The 20,880-nt window shown below is 42.1% G+C and overlaps 1 protein-coding gene across 1 annotated transcript in view; it reads left to right on the top strand.

Moving 5' to 3' along the window:
- The window catches only part of Rpn13 (regulatory particle non-ATPase 13), a 30,756-nt gene extending 17,830 nt beyond the window's left edge, over window positions 1-12,926 (top strand). The window contains exons 2-5 of the mRNA XM_068381828.1: window positions 2,338-2,469; window positions 2,646-2,762; window positions 3,135-3,923; window positions 12,330-12,926. Of these exons, the coding sequence (XP_068237929.1) occupies window positions 2,338-2,469; window positions 2,646-2,762; window positions 3,135-3,923; window positions 12,330-12,446 (1,155 nt within the window). The 3' untranslated portion in view covers window positions 12,447-12,926. The remainder of the gene's footprint in view (window positions 1-2,337; window positions 2,470-2,645; window positions 2,763-3,134; window positions 3,924-12,329) is intronic.
- Window positions 12,927-20,880: the final 7,954 nt, after the last annotated feature.

Below are 20,880 nucleotides of genomic sequence, written 5' to 3'. Positions count from 1 at the left end.
GAGACAGTGTTGCCCAATCCTTCACTAAGGAAGAAGAAAAGGATGGTGAGATTAGTAGCTATTTTGCTCACACCCAGTAACACACTACAGTACTACACATTAGCATGGCGACAGTACTTTGTGTTTACGTGCTTCTAGGAGCACCATCTTTCCTACTTGAGTACTACTGCATCTGATTACATGCTGCTTTCACCTCAGCTGTTTGCAATTGCTCGCATCTACGGGATCACTATCTCGTTTGCAATCGTTCATACCTTTAACCTACTGGTAATCGCGCCACCTAACCTGTTTGTGATCTTGCACCACCCCACCTGCTTGCAAAAGCGCACTCCTTTGTGAATATCACCTCATCTCCTTACGATCGCGCATCACCTCACTTGCTTTCAAGAGCCTGTTGCTAGCTCTTGGTCTTGTATGATTCTCTCTCTCTCTCTCTCTCTCTCTCTCCTCTCCTCTCTCTCTCTCTCTCTCTCTCTCTCTCTCTCTCTCTCTCTCTCTCTCTCATATACTGTACTGTTCAATGTACTTTCTCTGTGGTTATGTACAGAAGATGCTTATTTCCCCAAAAATACATTTGGTTAAGAGATTTGTGCATTTCCTGTGCTTGTTCATTGCTATGCGATCGGACACTGCACGTAATTTCTGTAGAGACTTTGGGTCTCGTAGCTTCTGGCTTCATTTTCGTCTTTGCTCTTCCATTACACAATAGGATGGAAGAGTAACCTGGGATTGAAAAATATACGAATGTGTACTGTGACTGGGAACTCTTATGATCGCCTATCATGATCGGGAACTCTATATTCGTATACTGTACAGTATGTCAATTGGGAAACATGATATCGGTTACAGATCGGGATTCTTATGATCTGCAACAATGATCAAAGTTTATACATGGCTCAAGGACCCATTAACTTTGATATACAAGGGAACTAGTTCAATTGCTCCCATTATCTGTTCTTTCCCAACTCTCCTACCATAGAAGAGGAAGAGGAAGGAATCGCTGAAGCACAGTATAACCGATTTGGTGTAGTCTCTCGCCATTCTTTCTGCATGGTTTCGTGGGAGGAACAGTGCTGTACCAAAACTCCAACTCCCAGGAGACCAAGCACGAACACTGCTGGTCGGAACATTGGCAGAAGCTCTTGTCCTGTTCCTGCCCTGGGATATTTCCGGTACACTTTAGTGACGTCATCAAATGAGATCTTTCAACTCGCTGATACTGTTCCTTAATTTAGATCTTCCCACGCTTATTCCAATCCGTTACTTGAATTTTCCATTATTGATGCCCTCGAAATGCTGAGCTGATGGTCTCTCAATTATGATCTCTGCACTCGTACAAGTACTGAGATGCCATGTCATGCACACAGATATCGGTGAAGTTCCGCTATTTCTTCAGGAAGAAGGTTCCAGAGATGACCTTCACAGTCCCACTACCTGAAGGAATATACCATCAAGTCCTTTGACACTCTCTCCTTAGGACCTATGGTAGCTGTTCAACAGCTAGTGTATTGTACCTAGCCTCCTCACAGGACTAGAGGCATCTCTTCTAAGATAGCAGTTGTGACATCTTGCTTACTCTTCCATGGTCAGGCCGTTATTCCCTGGAGTGTACTCTGATGTAGGTAAGCCACCATACTGAGCTACTATGCTATTGTACAGATAAAAGTATGTCCTCCTTTCTCCTTGGGAGGGGGAGAAGGGATAAGAATGTAAACTCATTACTTTTAATAGCCATACATTTCAGACAGTGTATTCTATAAGGATAAGTTCTTATGTAACTGTCTTGTGTAAAACAGAAACCTAGCTTATCACCTGAGAACCTGTAACACATCCAGGGGTTTTAAACCAATCAATTTGGTTACAGGAACTTTCTACAGTACTCCCTAAGGTTAAGTCTCCTAATAAAGGGTGAGGGTTTATAATTGTGTAGGTACAAGTCATATTTTGTAAAGTAATTCTTACTTGTACAAACTATTCGAACCTGAATCCTGTAAGTTACACTTTGCGCCTCAACCACCTCACAATCCCTAGGTGAAGATGAAAGTGGCTTATTGGTGTACTACCTAAGTGAGGTTGGGGTCTCCTACCACCCGCCAGTAACTATCAACACCTCTAGCACGGGTTCTTGCATTGGCAGGCCGAGGGATATACTGGACTTCCATCTATGTAAAGTTATAATGCTTAGGGACAGTACTAAGGTCTCAGGGGAATATTAGATTTTGTAGGATTTTTCAAAATCAGTGTGACTGATACAGGGTTTACAGGCATAATTTGCAGTAAACCATTAGTAAAAGTGCAATATATATCTAAATAAAAGGCTTTTCTTTATTATTACAGGCTGGAAAAATGTACACTAAAGGTCAGATGGTCCATCCAGATAAGAGAAAGGGGCAGGTGTACTTGTACCAGGCTGATGATTCTCTTATGCACTTTTGCTGGAAGGACAGGAGTACAGGAACAGTCGAGGAAGTGAGTTTATTTTACACTTTCCTATATAATTCTAGTATGCTGGAATTAATTTTTTTTTTTAGATTGTGCCTTGCAGTTATCATTTTTAATTTTGATTGGAGAATGTTTTCAATAATCTCTTAAAACTTATTAATGCAACCCTAAGATTTCATCTATAATGTTTTTTATACTTCCAGGACCTAATCATCTTTCCTGATGACTGTGAATACAAGAAAGTAACTCAGTGCACCACGGGTAGAGTTTATGTCTTAAAATTCAAGTCCTCAAGTAGAAAGCTCTTTTTCTGGATGCAGGTAAGCAGTCATGTGAGACTAGTGTGTTGCATAAGCTTGTGTATATTAGGTTTTTAGGGGATTACAGCAGATACTTTGTAAAAAGTAATTGAATGGCTCATTTAATGCTAAAATTGATGGAACAAAACTAAGTTGGTGTCTCTTTCGTCTTCAGAAGTAATTTTATAGGTCCTTCTATCATCCATCACTTGAGCCTACCATTATTGAACATCAGTTGTGTGATATTTCTTTTGTTTTTATATTAATAAACATTATTGTAAGAGTTGTTTGTTTGGAGCTGGGACATTACCCACTTTTCTCTAAGTGTATATTGTTTTAGGGTTTAAATTTTGTGTTATTTTCTCCAAACTTAACTCTATCATCTTTTTCCAGGAACCGAAAACTGACAAAGACGACGAACAGTCACGTAAAGTTAATGAGTTGATCAATAACCCCCCTGCCCCAGGGTCTCAGAGATCAACGGGGTCAACCCCCAACCAAGTTTTGAGCAATGACATATCTAACCTCAGGGACTCTGATATCCAGAATTTATTTGGCAATATTAGCCAACAGCAACTGATGCAAATACTAGGAAGTGGAATGTCTAGTTTAGCCAATTTGCTTGGACCTGGATCAGGTGGAAGTGGTGGCAGTCATGGTAGCAGCGGCAGTAATAGCACCTCAGCAACAACTACAGCTTCAACCACGCCTGCAGCTACTACCACACCAACACCAGCTCCAACTCCTGCCCAAGATTCTACCAGGGCTGGGAGTGGCAATGAAAGCAGCAGTACTACACCAGCTGCTGGAAGCGTTCATCCTATCCAGCTGTCTGATTTGCAGAATATTCTCTCAGGAATCTCTGTTCCTCCTGATGCATCAGGTTCTCCTAGATTACCAGTGGACCTCAGCTCAGCCATGACTGCAGAGGCTCTTCAACCCATTCTAACCAATGAAAATTTTGTGAATGCCCTCAAACCTTACCTACCTGCTACTGCTGACGAGCTTCCTCCAACTGAGCAGCTGCGTGGAACAGTGACGTCTCCTCAGTTCCAGCAAGCTGTCAGTTTATTCAGCAGTGCATTGCAGTCTGGCCAGCTGGGCCCTCTCATTAACCAGTTTGGTTTAGGTGAAGATGCTGTTCTAGCTGCTTCATCTTGTGATATGGAAGCATTCATTAAGGTTAGTATAAAATTTTGATCTTAGTTTTGGCCTTATAATTTTGCTGGACATTGTTACTTCTTATGTTTTTTACCCTTGAGTAATGTATGGGACAAAATACTCTTTCAGTAGTCTCTATTGAATCTAAAAGATTTTGTAATTTTGCTAGGTACAAACTGTTGCACAATTAGGAATTTTGTGGGGGCTAATGTGTTATGTGGTCTCCAAGGGCTATTGGGGGAAAATGATATAACAAGGAATCTAATATGACATAGATACCAAAGAAGTGTTGCCTCCCTTGTTATAGGGGCAGTGTATCAATGTGCAAAGCACAGACTCAGTGTGTATAAGGAAGATCTTCGAGTTCAGGCTTGATAGAACACGACACAACACCTCTTTCATCATCACATCTATAAAAAACCATCATCTTGGTTGGAGACTGCTATCAGCGCATCATTTTGCACCCATCCACAATCTTTTTGTTCATCGCAATAACAACTAGAATGCCTCTGAGTATTTGTTCGAAATGGAAAAGACCCCAGAAAATATGATTGGAAATTTTGGTTAAATGTGCTAGCAATTGAATAATTGTGTGTATTCTGATTTGTATGGTGTTATTAGCAGTTATGCTGGTTTCTTGTAAACACCGGTGGGGTTTATCTGTCCACCCATCCCAGTGTCAAAATTTGACATCCTCTTCTAGTAGATTAGTGAATTCGGATTAATTTTTACGATTTTAGTTTGCCTAGTGTAATAACTTTCCCCTTTTCATAAATTTAGGCAAGCTTTCGAATGTACAGTATACAGTAGGGTTATGAAACTAAAGAGGAATTTTAGCCAAGACTTATTGTTAAACTATAATTATGGGTAGACTAGCAGAGCCTGGTTGGGGCCTTTTCTAGGCAAAATATGAATGGTTACTTGGTACAGTTGCGAGTAAATGCAAATAGTTCTTTGGTTTATAATTTTAGATGATTCCTTGACCCAAGTAATGTATTCATTAATTGATATACGAGTACTAGTTCTAACCTTGGTTGGGTTAGACTAAAGGGGGATTCATTAGTTACAAGAGCTATATAGATCATTGATCTTTGTAGCAGTATTATAACCTAATGTTTAACAAAATGACTATTTTATGTGATCGATTGATAACCTGTGAAGTAGCATAGTATCCTCACATACAGGAATGAATATGTGGATACGAGAGAATTTTTGTAGAGGGGTTGTTCCCTTCTCTTCCCCATTGTCAAGAGTGAGAGGGACGGGCCATCCTAGCAGCCTTTCCTCTCGAAGGAAAGTTTTCTCATCATCCTTACATATTCATCTGATCTGGGAATTGGAGGGTAGGAAGGGAGATACAATCTTTCTGTCGATACCCCCATATGACAATATTTTTCCATATATAAGCGAGATTAGTTCACCAAATATTCAGCTGGGCTCCACAAGGCACTAGAAGAGTTGGAAGACCCAGAACTACATGGCCGAGGACTATGGAGTGCGAAGTAGGAGATGATGAGTTGAGAAGTATTGAATTAAAAGCTCAAGATAGACGACTGGCGAAATCTAACCAAGGCCCTTTGCGTCAATAGGTGTAGGAGGAGATGATGAAATGATTTAAAGACTAGGTAGACTCACTTTGTGTTATAATTTTCCACACATATGGGCTTGGTAAACCATGAGCTGTAACGGATTTTGAAATTGTTAATGAGGTAGTTAATGACAGGTGGTGAGTGTGCGCACATCCCTGTTACAGGACTTCACCTTTGGCTTTGATCATAATGAATACAGCTGTACCGGTACCGTTTCCATCTTATCCAAAGGCTGTTTCATCCTTTTCTCTTTTGCAGTTTGAATGATTGATTGTTGGTTTTGCCCTCATTTTAAATGAAATGCAGCAGTATACAGTATTTGTAAATGTGGGGGAAAGGATGAACGGTGTAATCTGTTTGCTAAAACTGGTGATGGTCTGCTCTCTCTCTCTTTCTCTCTCTCACCGCTTCTTGTAAAGAGCATGATTGTTCACAATCATCCTCATGTGCTAAGTGTATATCAGGGCCTCCCGTTCAGTGGCAAGCCTTTGCTTTGAGGGACAGGAGGAAGGGTAAGTACTCTTCGGTGTCATCTTTTGCAATGCTGAAGAAGCTCTTTAGCACTTTTATCTCCCCTTCGACATGGCAGGCTGCCTGAGCTTCTGTGTATATACCCCTGGCTCATTTCGTGAGGAGTATGTGTCAGAAGGCAGAAGAGCTTGGATGTACGTCAGCAAGTTTTTTCAGGGTTAGGTGACGTGTTGGGTTCCTCCAGTGATTCCTGCATTACAGCAGTGCTGGAAGCTTTATGGTTGAAGGTCTTGCAGATAGGCCTCGATGTCTTTCATAAGGAAGCTGGTAGCCAAAGCTACTTGATCCCTGATGTTCCCAGTGCTAGTGAAACCAGGAGTGATACCATTGCTAGTGACTTTAGTTGTGACCACTAAGAACCTATTACCCATGTATTATCACTTTTATGCTTGTAATCTCTAGGGCTTGTGGCTCCCAATCCCATTCCTGGGAACCCCATCCCCTGTGATACATTTCTAAAGGCTAGTGTATGTGTTACTAATGCCAGTGGGAGTGCCTCTAGCTTTATCTGTGACAGTGACCCCCATTGTTGTGGTTCCTGTCTGAGCAACCCCTGTGGTTACTCCCTGTGTGCGAGTATTGTCATCTATTCGCTGAGCCCGAGAGGAAAGGTTGTAAGAGAAAGATGCAAGTTAGCTCCTTCTCTTGCAACTCTTCCTCCTCCTCCTCCTCTTATTCGGATATTGACACCTCTCTTGAAGTAGTAGAAGAAATAACCTTAGCTGGGAAAAATCTATTGAGAGGTGTCTCCCAGTCCTGAGGGGGTGGGGGTTATGGTGTGGCTAGAAAGACTGGGTGACTAGCACTGTTACTTCGTAAGCCAGACTGATCAGAAATGTAGGGCTCCGTGGGGGCCTGTAGACTCTTTCCATCAGCCATATGTTGCAAGGGACTCACCAATCTCCATCAGTTTTTTTTTACTTGGACAAGGGGTAGCTCCTCCCTTGCCTATTGTGTGTACTTTGAAACTCCAAATGTAGATGGTGGCATGTCTTAACGACATTGCACAACCAAAGTCCATGGATCGGTGGGTGATGGGCCAGTTCTCCAAGTTTTCCTCTCCACCATTGGCCCCCTGAGAACATTGCAGGTTCCATCTTTAGGACAGACTACATGTATTCATGATGAAGAGATAGAACTCATGACCAGCCTGCCAAGCTGTCAACCCTTGCCAAGGGACGAGAGCGCTTGGAATTCTCTTGTTCTAAAAGCACCGGCCCTTGGCCTAGTACTAACAGAAGCAGAGATCCTGAAGTGTGTGTGTTCGTTTGTTGAGGTTGGAGGTTCTTACACTTACTTGTGATTGTGAATGAAAGCAATTGTGTGGTTATTATGGCTCCAACTTTAGGTAGTATTGGGCCATTGATCGGCGATTTGGTGCTGCTCAAAGATTGTGACCTTTTATGTAGCTGCCATAGTCAGACCATATGAACTCTCGTGTCCAGTCAGTCCACAAGATCCTCCCCCCATCCACCCACACTTTCGAGGCAGCAAAGGTTCTACATGCCAGTGTCTTCTGTGCTGTTACCTCTTTTGGTAAACCTAATTTTCTGGAATAGCAGCAGCCTTCCTTTGGAGTAACTTGTATAGAGGGCACATACTTCTCAGTCTCTGTATAGCATGAAGGCTTCTTCCACAGCCACCCTCCAAGTAGTCTCATTGCCTGATCAGTTGTCAGGTGCTGTGAAGTGCTTTGTAAAGACAAAAGGGTTATTAACTCCCTACTCTTTGGAGAAGTACAGGCCAATCATAAGAAGTCTTGTAGGATGCTGAATGATATCTCTCTGGGTTGGGCCCACAGCCCACTATCAAAGACTGCATGACCAGCACTGTAGTTGTGATAGCCAGACCAATTAGAGGTGCAGAGCCCTCTGGTGCCCCATGTACTCTTTCCATTGACTGTGTTGAAGAACTTTGTCACCCTTCATCACTCTGTCCGTCCTGAGCTGACAGGTAATAGGGCGGTGTTTCTTGCCATCGATCTCGCCTGTTACTTAACTGCTAATTAGATTCAAAGGATTCTGGTTTGTATAGCTTAAAAATACTTTAAAAAAACTTGTGTTACAGGTTTGAGGAACCTATGATTGTTTTCATTACATGTACGGACTATGAGATCTTCCATTCACAAGATCTGAGGTTTCCTCAGGCTTTTTCTCTTTGTGATTTGTCTTCACAGAAAAGTTCTGAGTTTGTTCTCTTTAGGAATGGCAAGTCTCCTTGTGCTTGTTCTCCACAATCCTTATTTCCCATGGGATCTGCTACGTGCCGTGATTAGGAACCATGCAATTGCAGCCACTATTAGGAACCACATGCTAGTAACTTACTCTCGTTCATCAGGTGATTGTTATATTCGAGTCACCAGAAAACTACTTTACCTGTACCTGTTCCTTCCCAGTATGCCTACCACAAAGAATTGGAGGAATATTTCAACAAATCACAGGACGACTGATCTGACAGTGTCTTTTGAGATTTTGAGCAATTTCTCTGTATTGTTTCGTGAGGGGAGCAGCGGTGTACAAAACCCAAACTTTTGGGAAGGGTTTTCAATATAAGGTATAGGAGCTCACGGACCTGCTACGAGCACTAGCACTGCTGGTGGTCAGTATATGAGCAGCCACCCTGGTCATTCTCTTACTCGTGATGTTACCGAAATGCCTTGGTAACACCATCGCTAGATGTCTTCCTATGCGCCAGTTCTACTCCTAATCTAGATCTTCCCACCATCAGAGACCAATTGCTGAGAGTTTCCCCGGACGGCAAGGTCTTCCAACTTGGTTAGCATCGAGATGCTACATCATGCTTACGCGGTTGTCATCAAGGATCCTCTCCAACCAAGGACAGGCATTCAATTACCCTGTTCCCATTCGCTGGCTGGTGATTGTCCAAGGGGAGGAAGGATTCTTTAATAAAACGTTGACGTGATGTTATCGAAAAAGTTTAGGAGGACCTGTCAATAGGCGTCAATTAACTGTGGCTCTTACCAATTCTTTCCCGTGGGAGTGAGTGCAGTACCGAGAATTTTCACCTCGGGGAAGATACTAGTGTGCTTTCAATTTGCGAGGTAGATATTATTACTAGCTGAGCTACAACATTAGTTGGAAAAGCATGATGCTATAAGCCCAAAGGCTCTACCAGGGAAAAATAGCTCAATGAGGAAAGGAAACAAGGAAATAAATAAACTACATGAGAAGTAATAACATTCAAAATAAAATATTTTAAGATCATTAACAACATTAAATTAGATCTATCATATATAAACTATAAAAACTTTAATAAAACAAGAGGAAAAGAAACAAGATAGAATCTCTCTCTCTCTCTCTCTCTCTCTCTCTCTCTCTCTCTGTGTGTGTGTGTGTGTGTGTGTGTGGGGGGGGGGGTTTACAAGCAGTGTGTCCTGATACTTTCCCGCAAGCATTTACAAACTTGTTTATGCAGTTGCTACTCAACAAGTTGTGTTATGAACCTAACCACTTTACAGGACAAGTAGCATCTCATCTAAGATAGCACGTGACAATTCTAGAAAGAGAGGCAGAATGTCTTCCTGTTCTCTTCCTTTTACTCCTTTGGGGTGGAGTAGTCGCTCCATTATACAGTTCTGTACTGTATGGTGGATCAGGTGCTAGATGCATGAGAGCCTCTTGACAGAGTACTACTGTATTTCTTTACAGACCTGTTCTCTATTTAAGTATTTCCCCCAACCTCCTAGATGAGGGGACAGATGGATGAAATGAATGCAATCCATTTCTCATAATGACTACACATTGACAAAATAACCTTGCGTATAGGTTCTTCCACCACAGCCTACCAGTCTCCCAGTAGGGACTTGGTCTAACACCACAGCATTTTTATGCTTTGGTAGTTATAGTCAATTCTCTTTAGTGAGGCAGATTTGCACCGACTCGCAGGGGTGCCCTTTTAGCTCGGAAAAGTTTCCTGATCACTGATTGTAATTCTAACCAAACAGATAGCAGGAAACTTTTCCAAGCCAAAAGGGTACCTCTGCAAATCTGCCTCAATAAAAAGAATTGACTATAGCTAGGATTTTGACAGAGTCATCACTTTTTCCACAGGAGCAAGGTGCTTTGACACTTCCCGAGTCAGTAAACCAACCAGATTGGTTTTAAGGACTTTCTCCCTCCTGAGGAGAAGTCTACTAGTAAAAGTTGGTTCAAGTTATGTGCAGTAACAAAACAATTTTAATCAATTTGTAATTTTCCTAACCATACAAACTTGGGATTTTTATGTTACACTGCTTGCCTCAACCACCTCGTAAGTCATAGATTAAAGTCAATGTGAAGGTTATGTTATCAGCCACCTAGTACTACTACCACCTCATTTAAAATATTAGCCAATTATAGGTTTGAAGTCATATTCTATGAAAGGTTTCTTGTTTGTATGAATTGGAAAATATAATTTGATTTATAGAAATTTTTGTATTATGACAATTGAACTAAAAGCAGTAATTGATGAAAGAAAAATAAAAGCTGATTAAAAAATTTGTGATTTTCTGTTGATTGAACTAAAAGCACAGTACAGTTCTTTGATTGATGAAGTGAGAAGGGCCTTGTCTCTCTCTAGATCACTCTACAATACATAACTCAGAAAATATCTATGCTTTATAACACACCCACACACCTTTCAACTCCTGACACACTGAATAATTCTAAGTGCTCTTCATTAGACTGGATCCCACAATGTTGGGTTATGCATTTGTCCGTCTTTTTAAATGAAGCCACATTGTTGGGTAATGTATTTGTTCATATTTTTAAACTAATCATCATCTCCTCCTATGCCTATTGACGCAAAGAGCTTCAGCCAGATTTCGCCAGTCGTCTCTATCTTGAGCTTTTAATTCAATACTTCTCCATTCATCATCTCCTACTTCACGCTTCTTAGTCCGTAGTCATGTAGGCCTGGGTCTTCCAACTCTTCTAGTGCCTTGTGCAGCCCAGCTGAATGTTTGGTGAACTAATCTCTCTTGGGAAGTGCATGCTCAAACCACCTCCATCTACCCCTCATCATGATCTCATCCACAAATGGCACTTGAGTAATCTCTTATAGTATCATTTCTAATCCTGTCCTGCCATTTAACTCCCAATATCCTTCTGAGGGCTTTGTTCTCAAATCTTTTAAATCAATTGGAGATTTTCATTGTCATTCCATGACTCATGTCCATATAGTAACACCAATCTCATTGAACTGATGTATAGTCTGTTTTTTATTCTTAATTTCAGGCGATTTGATTTACAAATTTTACTTAATTAACCTAGCCATTGTCTGATTTGCTGTTTCCAATCTTTCACTGAACTCTAATTCTAGAGACCCTGTTCAGTATTCGAGATCATAGTTCCTAAATATTTAAATGTTTCTACCTAATTAATCCTTTCTCCTTCCAATGATATTTATCTTCCATTGCATACTTCATCCTCATCTTCTCTGTCTCTCCTCTATTTATCGTGAGCCCAACCTCGTGGGATATTTCATGCATTCTGGTAAGCAAGCATTGCAAATCCTGTGGTGTTCTGCTAATAAGGACAGCATCATCAGCATATTCTAATCCAAATTACATTTTTGGCCATAATACGAGATAAAATCATCTTGAAAGTATTAAAAATTAACGAATTACATATTCTAGGTCTGCTAATTTCTTGTCACCAATCCAGTCCAATCCTTCACCATCTCTAACTGTTTTAAACTAATACATATCCCAATCCATCTTGCTGTGTGGGTGATTTTTTTTTATCATGATTGACTGATCTGATAACTGCTAATAGCTATGCAATGCTCATATTAAGTAGTGGCCCCTGTATGGGCATATGTTTGATGCTTTTTAGTTTTAATACTTCTTTTTTTTAATTTGTATTGTTGACAAAGTGGTTTAGTAAATTATATACAGTAATGCAATATGAAAGATGGTCTCCAAAAGACATTATTATCCCCTGATATGAAATGAACTTTGTTTTGTCTAAATATTATGAGGGTACAGCCATGACTTTTCACTTCCACTCTACATCACTCCTTGATCCTGTATGCTTGGTGTTAAATCTATATTGCTAAGGTTTTGCTTTTACGGCACCATGAATACCCAACAAGGATAGCTATTTTTCTCTCAGGTTAATTTGGTCTTTTCACTTGGTTTGGGACTCAATAACTTACATAAAGGATTTGTAAAGCATTAGTATGTACCTATGAAATATAATTTTGAAAATGTGTGGTTTTTAGTACAGGTCATATGGCTTTACTTATACTGTTTTGGTATATCATAAAACATGCATCTTTGAATGAATTCTGTTTTTGCTTAACTCAGGCATTGGGCAAGAAGAAAAATAATGATGAAGGCAGTAAGAAAGAGGAAGAAAAGAAGAAAGCAGACAAGGATAAGGATCAAGACAAGGATGAAGATGATTCAATGTCTGTCGATTAAGAAAGCACTTGTTCAAAAACTTTTAATATTTAAATTAAGGAGATAGAATTTTGGTAAAACTTCTTAAAATACTGTTGCATGCTGTTTTGTATTAGAAGTAATTTTCACAATCATGTTTTGAGTTTCTAAGAAATATGAACTATGCATATGATACATAGAGTTATGAATTTTATTTAGGCCACCATCACACGTCTGAAGTGGATGGTAACTTTTTTTCACTTTAAGAGGAAAGCTACAATTCATATATTAATGTACTGAATTAATTTTTATATCATTATTGTTTCAGCATTCGGCTGCACCGATCCTCAAGGAAAGTAATTTATGATTGGTCAAGATAATCTTAGTTGTTATTGTTTAGATTTTCTAGCTTTTATGTTATTCCTTAAGGAGGACAGTACTGGAATTGTTGCCATAGTTTCTCAGTTTGATGTTAAAATCTTTCGTCTTTCTACTCGATGATAAAGTCCTAGTAGTGATGAATTGCGGTAATTTAATTCTCCTGTTTTACTTTATAGTGAAAATATCTGCCATTTCAGAATTTCTCTCATGATCTGTAAATTTGCATATTGGAAGAAAGGACAGATATGAGGAAATTATCTGTATTCCATGACTGAAATTGTGTAAGATTATTACTCTTATGTATTGTAGAAGTACTGTAAGCCATTCATATTTGAGACAAGTCAGTCATGTTGACTGATGTTTTCTGTAATGCTTTGCAACTTTTGATTTTGTCTATTCATCTATTCTTGATCCAATTACTGTACTGGTTGTATTTAACTTTATCAATATCAGTAATTTATAATATATGTTGAAAATTCCAGTTGATACTAGAAAGTTGAGCTCATTGCAATGCAGAGCATAACCTTGCATTTAACATGACCTGGCAATCCATAATGAAATGGCTAACACACTGAGATACATATAACTATACATGGGAATTTTCCTAATGAAAATCTGCCTAGTGTGGCTAACCGATAAAACTAGTCTTTGTATTTTATGGCCACCTTATAAAAAGTCATTGGTAAGCAGGCTTCTAAATTAAGGTAATTGAAGTTTCTTTTGTTCCAAGAAGAATACAAATCCTAGTCTGTTATTATCCGATGGAAAGAAATTAAGGAAATTAATAAACTATGAGAGCTAATGAATAAAGAATATAAAATATCTTAAATCTGTCTTATATAAACTGAAAAAAATTTTGTTTGCTTGTCCATCATAAAAACATTGCTGCAAGTTTTAACTTCTGAAGTTTCACCGATTCAATCACATGATTCGGAAGATCTTCCACAATCTGGTCACAACAGGAACAAAACTTATAGAATACTGATGGAGAAGGCAAGACCTATAATCAACTACATACAGTACTTAGTACTACGTACCAGATTGTCCGAATGCAAATGGTCAAAATTGTGAGGAATCATATGCAACATTCATTAAGAACAAACTGAACGACGGTGACAGATAAATATCTGGAGATGCAGTGTCTACTGGAAACCATCCCACACCGGGAAGAAGTATCACCACATGGTACAGGTGGTTACGTTCTTGTTACCTGTTCTGTCTTGTGCTGAACCTTCTAGTTCCGAAGAAGTTGTCATTGAAGTCCAGGAAGAACGATCTCCGACTAATCTCTCCCTATGTACAAGAACATATCTAGGCTGGTAAGGTGTCTTCATACTTATTACATTGCCACTAACAGGTTCCTCCTGAGAGCTATTGTAGATACAATATCAGTTTGCGTGCTCAAATCTAGGATGGTCCTTCCGTCTCCTCTCTTACAGGATAAGCACGTCTGATCGTCCAACAAACCCGGAAAGAATCTGTGTTCTTGGATCTCTTATTCTTTCTGGTGCCAAGAGTCTGGTGCTCTGCTTAAAGCTTTGAGTTATCTTATGGGGTGTCTTACTGTTCTCACAGAACAGAGTGGCATGTCATCCTCATCCCTAGTTGCTTCTTGTAGAGAAGAGATGGAGGAGGACTCGAAGTCGTGAACAGCTGGGTTCTGGGTCTTGGTCACAAACTCCTAAAACAAGGTGAGGGAATTCTTTCACCCTACAGAATGATGTGTCATCCAGTAAAAGCTATACCGCTTGCGTACTCTAAGGCCAAGGCTAGTAGAAGAAAGTCTTGGGGGTTAGATCCCTGGGTAAGGGGTGGCTAGGGGTACCTAGTCTCCTATATATACACTCGCAGATTGCTGATGATGTCACTTTTTTGGCTGGGAGAGAGCGGTTGATTCCTCTCTCCCCTCCTTAAGGTTTAGCCGATAGACATTGACGCATCGTTGCTTTACGCTCGTCTATCTCTTTTCAGGGTTGACTGTGCTTTTTCATTAACGCGAACCTGCCCTGGTCGTGAGGGTCATCAGTTGAGATCAACCCACACTCAGTACGCCCAACCTGTAAGGGGCTTTGTTGCGAGCAGGGCGAGCCCTGTAACGAGTGTAGGGCGTGGCCTGCCTCCTGGTGGAGGAGATTTTTGCGTCGCATGAAGAAGGCTAAGCGTGATCTTTCTCCCTCAGTCTCTCACTTGCGGCCAAAGAAATAAAGAGCTTCTCCACGCACCACTTCATCTTTTTCCGAAGGTCCTTCTCGCCCGTCTCCCTCAGAGGGGGAGTTCGAGTAGGAGCGCAGATCCTCTAACACCTGGGCAGCCTCGCAGCCTTGGGGGAGTTGTTGCTCCCCCCTAGAGAAGCACCTTCTCCTCCTGCCGTCAAGGTGCCCTTCTCTCCTTCAGATGTGTTGCAGGCTTGGCCGTCCAGGCGGATTTTTTTTCATCCTTCAAAGGAAGCGCTTCTACAACTCCTTCAGCGTGGGGTTAGGAAGGATCCTACGCCTGTAGCTTCTTTCGCCCTGGGCATTTGTGAAGTCCTTCTTTCACCCTCCGAAAGGCCTCGTGCTGGCGAAGAGGCTTCTCGTCATCTTACGGTATTGTCTTCTCCTTGTCTGCAGCCTTTTATTTCTCCCCTTAGGAATGTTTCCAGCCCGCAGGCTAACCTCCTTCCTGCCTGCAGTAGATGATCTTCAGACGGCCAGCACTCAATCTGCTTGCTGATTGCAGGGACGAGACACTCCATCTCGTCCTCTTGGATGATCATCTTTAGGATATAGTTCGCGACGATCCATAGATGAGGTAAGAGATGGCAGGTCATCACGCTCTCAGCACTCTTCCTCGCGAAGGCGTTCTAACTCTAGAGCTTCACGCTCATGAGACCGAAGGTTGTCACGGTGTCGACGCTCTTTCTCATGAAGGCGTTCTCTTAAAAGTTCACTATTACGAGCTATACGCTTATGATCACGAGATTAACGACCTAAGTCACCATTTGGACGTTTGAGTTTGTATTTGTGTAGGAACAAATACACTTCAGTATTTTAATCTAGCGCTTGCTGGACGTGTACACTACTTTCATTTACGATCTCTCTACTACTATTAGAAAGTCAACTTCCTCTTGCTTAGGAACACCACCACTAACTAAAGATGAGAGTTGTTCCTCATTTCCAAGCTTGACATTAGTTGACCATCTATCAATTGAGTATTAATTGATCAGACTTTGCTTCAGCATCATAACAAGAATTTTTGTGTTAACTTACATCAGTTAATGACAGCAATGTTTCTAAAAGGAAAAATCTTCTTGATGTGTCAAGCACAGAGCACATTAGGAGTAAGTATGACAAAGTTTAGCAGCAAATATGACATTTGGTAATAATTTGAATTTTTCCTAGCAATACAAACCTAGAGCTCTTTACTATGGAGTATTTATTTTGGTGAAGCTGAAACCAGCCGATAAGCTTTTTGTCAGGGTGTAATTACCTACCGATAGTAAGCGGGGTAGGTTAGCCCACCCGCTCACACCAGCACTAGCGACTAACCATCACTTTTGTAATTGTGGCAGGACTTTTCAGGTGTAGGTGCTGGCAGGTAGAGCATGTGTAAAGAGCTCCAGGTTTATATTGCTAACAAAAATACAAATTTTTTGCACATTTGTCATTTGCTCTGGCGCTACATACAAACCTTCTGCTCTTTACTATGGAGACTCAACTTTAGGTTGTTGGAGGTCCACAAACCAACTGGCTGGTAACTGTCCCGAGGTGGCCTCTTGTGTTCCGTACAAGTTGAACTTGAGGGACCATTGCACTTCGTTATCCTCATACGATGACGGCCTGGGCAATCGGTGCTGGAAATAAAGAAAGTTTCTGTGAGTACTGAATTTAGCCTGGAGTTGGGCTGAGCTCTTTACTAAATCTCAATCTTGCCCTCCTCCCCCTGACTAGAGGACGGGGACATAACAAATATATGCACATAGGTTGCCCAAAGAGCGTGATACTCGCACTCAGGTAGACGAGGTCAGCTGTGCAGAATTCCCCAGATGCTGTGCCCCAAGAGAGGGGAGGATGAAATAGGAAGTGGCCAGTCGCTCCCTCATCCACCCTACAACTTACTCGCGGGTAATGTCTCCCCTCGACCATCTGCTACTTGTCCTAAGAGGGAGTGGGATGTACAGTATTAGACTACATTTTGAGCAGCTATCACAGGACTTATTGAGAAAGTGTCTTGGGTTTTGTTGGCTATGTCTTGCAGGTAGTAAGCAGTGACCATTGTTTGATGTTTCCACATGCCCGCTTGAAGTACCTGCTGCACAGAAAATGTTTACGGAATACCAGGGAAGTACTTGCTCCCCTGACATTGTGTTGGGGGTTGTCTATTGGATGGCGAGGGGTCTGAAGGCAGTGCCCTTTCTATCACTCGCCTGATCCATGAGTAGATAAGAGTTTTTTGTGATTCTTCTCTTGGTCTTCCCCATGCTAAATGAAGAGCCTGTTGATTTGGGGTCAAGATCTCGTTCTTTTGAGATATAACCTCAGCGACATTGTGGGGCATAGTAACAGTTGATCAAGATTATCTGTTATAGACCGGAGACTCGCAATCTGAAAGGGTCCGAATCCAGGATCTGCTACTGGCAGATTTTGAAACCGTTTGAATGGACAACGTCGTAAGAGAGATCATGCAGCTCGCCGACTCTTTGCAGAGGCCAGGGCTAGAAGAAAAGCTGTCTTTAAAGTAGTCTTTGTCCAAGGCCTGTCGGAGAGGCTCAAAAGGGGCTCCTTTCCTTGAATGTAAGAACTTGTCAACATTCCAAGGAGGTGGTCCAACTTCTGACTGAGGGCAGGAATGCTCAAAGTTCTGTATGAGAAGTGAAAATTCCATCGAGGAAGAAATGTTAAATCGATTCAGTTAGCAGACAATACTCGAGGCTGAATGAAAGCCTATCATCACCAACACCAAGTAGAGTTTTTCCTCCCTGAGGTACAGAAAAAACTCTGCTATCGCTGGAATACGGTCACGTCACTGAGTGGAGAGTTACCGCATCCACAACACCAACCACAAAAGACGAACCACTTCACCTGATACACTGCAGATGACGACTCCCGGATGTATCCTGCCATGCGCCTAGCAGTTGGCTTCGAAAAGCCTCTCTTTGCGAGTATTTGCTGGATAACCAGCCACCCGTTGAGATACTACCGCTAGAGAGTTATGGGGTCTTTTGACTGGCCAGACAGTACTACATTGGATCCTCCTCTCTGGTTACGGTTCATTTTCCCTTTGCCTACATACACACTGAATAGTCTGGCCTATTCTTTACATGTTCTCCTCTATCCTCATACACCTGACAACACAGATTACCAAACAATTCTTCATCACCCAAGGGGTTACTGCACTGTAATTGTTCAGTGCCACTTTCCTCTTGGTAAGGGTAGAAGAGACTCTTTAGCTATGGTAAGCAGCTCTTCTAGGAGAAGGACACTCCAAAATCAAACCACTGTTCTCTAGTCTTGGGTAGTGCCATAGCCTCTGTACCATGGCCTTTCACTGTCTTGGGTTAGAGTTCTCTTGCTTGAGGGTACACTCGAGCACACACTCCTATCTTATTTCTCTTCCTCTTGTTTTGTTAAAGTTTTTATAGTTTATATAGGAGATATTTATTGTTGTTACTCTTCTTAGAATATTTTATTTTCCTTTTTTCCTTTCCGCACTGAGCTATTTTCCCTGTTGGAGCCCCTGGGCTTATAGCATACTGCTTTTCCAACTAGGGTTGTAGCTTAGTAAGTAATAATAATAATAATGTAAAGACCTAGCGATGTTATCGCTTAGCGGAATATCTTCACGTGTGGTTGTCTTGAGTAGCTTGGGAAGTGGAGGGAGCTCTCTCTGTGCCTCTGTGAGCAAATGTAGCCACAGCAAAGCTATGAGGGTCATTCCTAGATCTTGCAATGCCCTTATCTTGTTCAATAGCCTCCTTACTAAGCAGAAGAGCGGGGATCCGCATAGTCGTCCATCCTGAAAACTGTCCTGTCAAAACGATTGTGGGTCCGGGTCCGGTACTGGAGAGCAGTACACCAGAAGTTTCCGGTTCAGGGACATGGTAAACAGGTCGTGTCGGTGAACCTCACAAAGTCATAACTTTGTGGCTATCTGTTGATTCAAGGACCATTCGGAGCCAACTATCTGAGTCCTGCTCAGATTATCAGCCAGCACGTTCTTGCCCGGGATGAACCGGGCTGTTAAGGCGACCTAATTTTCTTCTGTACATCTGAGGGTTTTCACAGCTAGCCGGCATAGGTGCTGTGAGAAGGAATCTCCTTGTTTGTTTATGTGGAACACTACTGTAGTGTTGTCGCTCATCAGCACTACGTAATGCCCTGAAAAGAGCTGATGAAAGTACTTTTGGGCCAGGTAGGCTGTCCTCATTTCCATGGAGTCATGTGGCACCGCCTTTCGGATTCAGACCAAAGCCCGGATGTCGATAGGTGTAACAGATGAGCCTCCCACCCTTCTTTTAATGCATTTATGAAGCACAGCAAATCCAGGGTAGGAGAGAAAAGCTCTACTCCACTGAGGAGGTTGGTGTCTTAACACCAACTCGGGGTCCTACCAGTACAAGAAGGTCTTTAGCTGTCACTGCAGAGACTGAATGCAGAGATAGCTGTGGGGCACTAACTTCTTCTCAAGAGATGTTAGATCCCCCAGCCGTTTTGCCACTGATGTACTAGCAATTTGCCTCTTCAGAGAAAGCTCTGGGCTCTTTCTCTACTGATCCTCGGACAGTACTTAATCCCCTGATGTAAATATTTTGCTTAGTATAGTCTTGACCAAAGGTGGAACAGTCTGAGGATAGTCAATCTGTGAAGGGGAAGCTACCTTCCCTTGTAAAGGAACCTGCTGTTTCTCTTCACAAAGGAGTGTTGGCAAGACGGCCAGCGCACGTCTTCCAGGTCATCCTGCTGGGAGTGCATGCTTGCAAGACAAGAACTAGAAAAGCGATTCTTACTCAGTTCTTACAGGTAATTGCTACCTGTGAGAGCTTGCGAGGAGAGTGTCCGCGTTCACAGAGCGAAAGCTGGTTGAGCGCGCCCACTCTAGTTTGCCCAACTCGGAGTGTGCGCCCGCAAGGCGAGAGCTGGAACTGCGCACTGGTTTGTGCACCTTTCACAGTTCTCGCAGGCAACAGATCTACCCGTGTGCGCTTTCAAGGGGACTGTGTGCATTGGCGAGGCTAGAGTTTATAGAACGTACTGGCATGTGCCTTTCTCAGCTTGCCAGGTAAAATGTAGTCTACCTGTGTGCATCTTTCTCCCTACGTTTGTTCGCGACGTAGAACTCTCCTTTATTCCAGACAATGCTTCTTGTGTGTATGGGTCTTGATGGAAAGACATGCCGAAGAGAGCACTTCGTATAGCAGAAATGAGGCGTGCCTTCTAGTGCTACCTCACGAAGGAATTTGATTTTATTGCATGTAGGGTTCGAGGAAGATGTATCCCTCTTTGAGTGCGTACACTGACCGAGGTCCAGTCCTTGTGAAGAATCCACCTCTACCATTAAAATCAGGGTAATCTAGATAGCATGCAGCCCTCCAACAGGCGAAGGAACTCGCCTACCCACTTCACTAGTGCTCAGTGAATGGGTGCACAACACTGCACAAGATTCCTTGAAAAACTAAGGTCTGTGTTCACGCCCGAGTAGGCTGGACCAGAGTGTTTTCGTACGACCTATCTCCCGCAGCAGCCTGGTGGATAGTGTTATGCGCTCCTACAAGAGGAGTCATTCGTTCAGAAGACTATTAAGGCTGCGGGAAGCAGGTTGTACCAGCAACTTACCTGTGAGGAAACTTTTCCACTCCGATCATCAGAAAATGGGAGGCACTCTTGACTAAATGGTCAACCAATTACCCAGTAGGGTGGTCAACAATCCCCAGGGATTGTGACTGTTGTTCCCTCCTAAGGGCTAGCAAGTTCCACTGAGTGGAACAGGAGACCTTGACTCTCAAGCGAAAGTCAATTCTCCTCGGTTCCTCCCTAGGGGTTTAACGATAGCGTAGTGAGTAACATCTCAAGACGTGCAACCAGATGCACACTTCTTTAAAAGGGGGAGAGAATCCTGT

This window comes from Palaemon carinicauda, chromosome 10 (assembly GCF_036898095.1).
Source record: "Palaemon carinicauda isolate YSFRI2023 chromosome 10, ASM3689809v2, whole genome shotgun sequence".
NCBI classification, from domain to species: Eukaryota; Metazoa; Arthropoda; class Malacostraca; order Decapoda; family Palaemonidae; genus Palaemon; species Palaemon carinicauda.
Note: the sequence above shows the minus strand (reverse complement) of the source record. Positions and strands in the feature narration are given on the sequence as shown.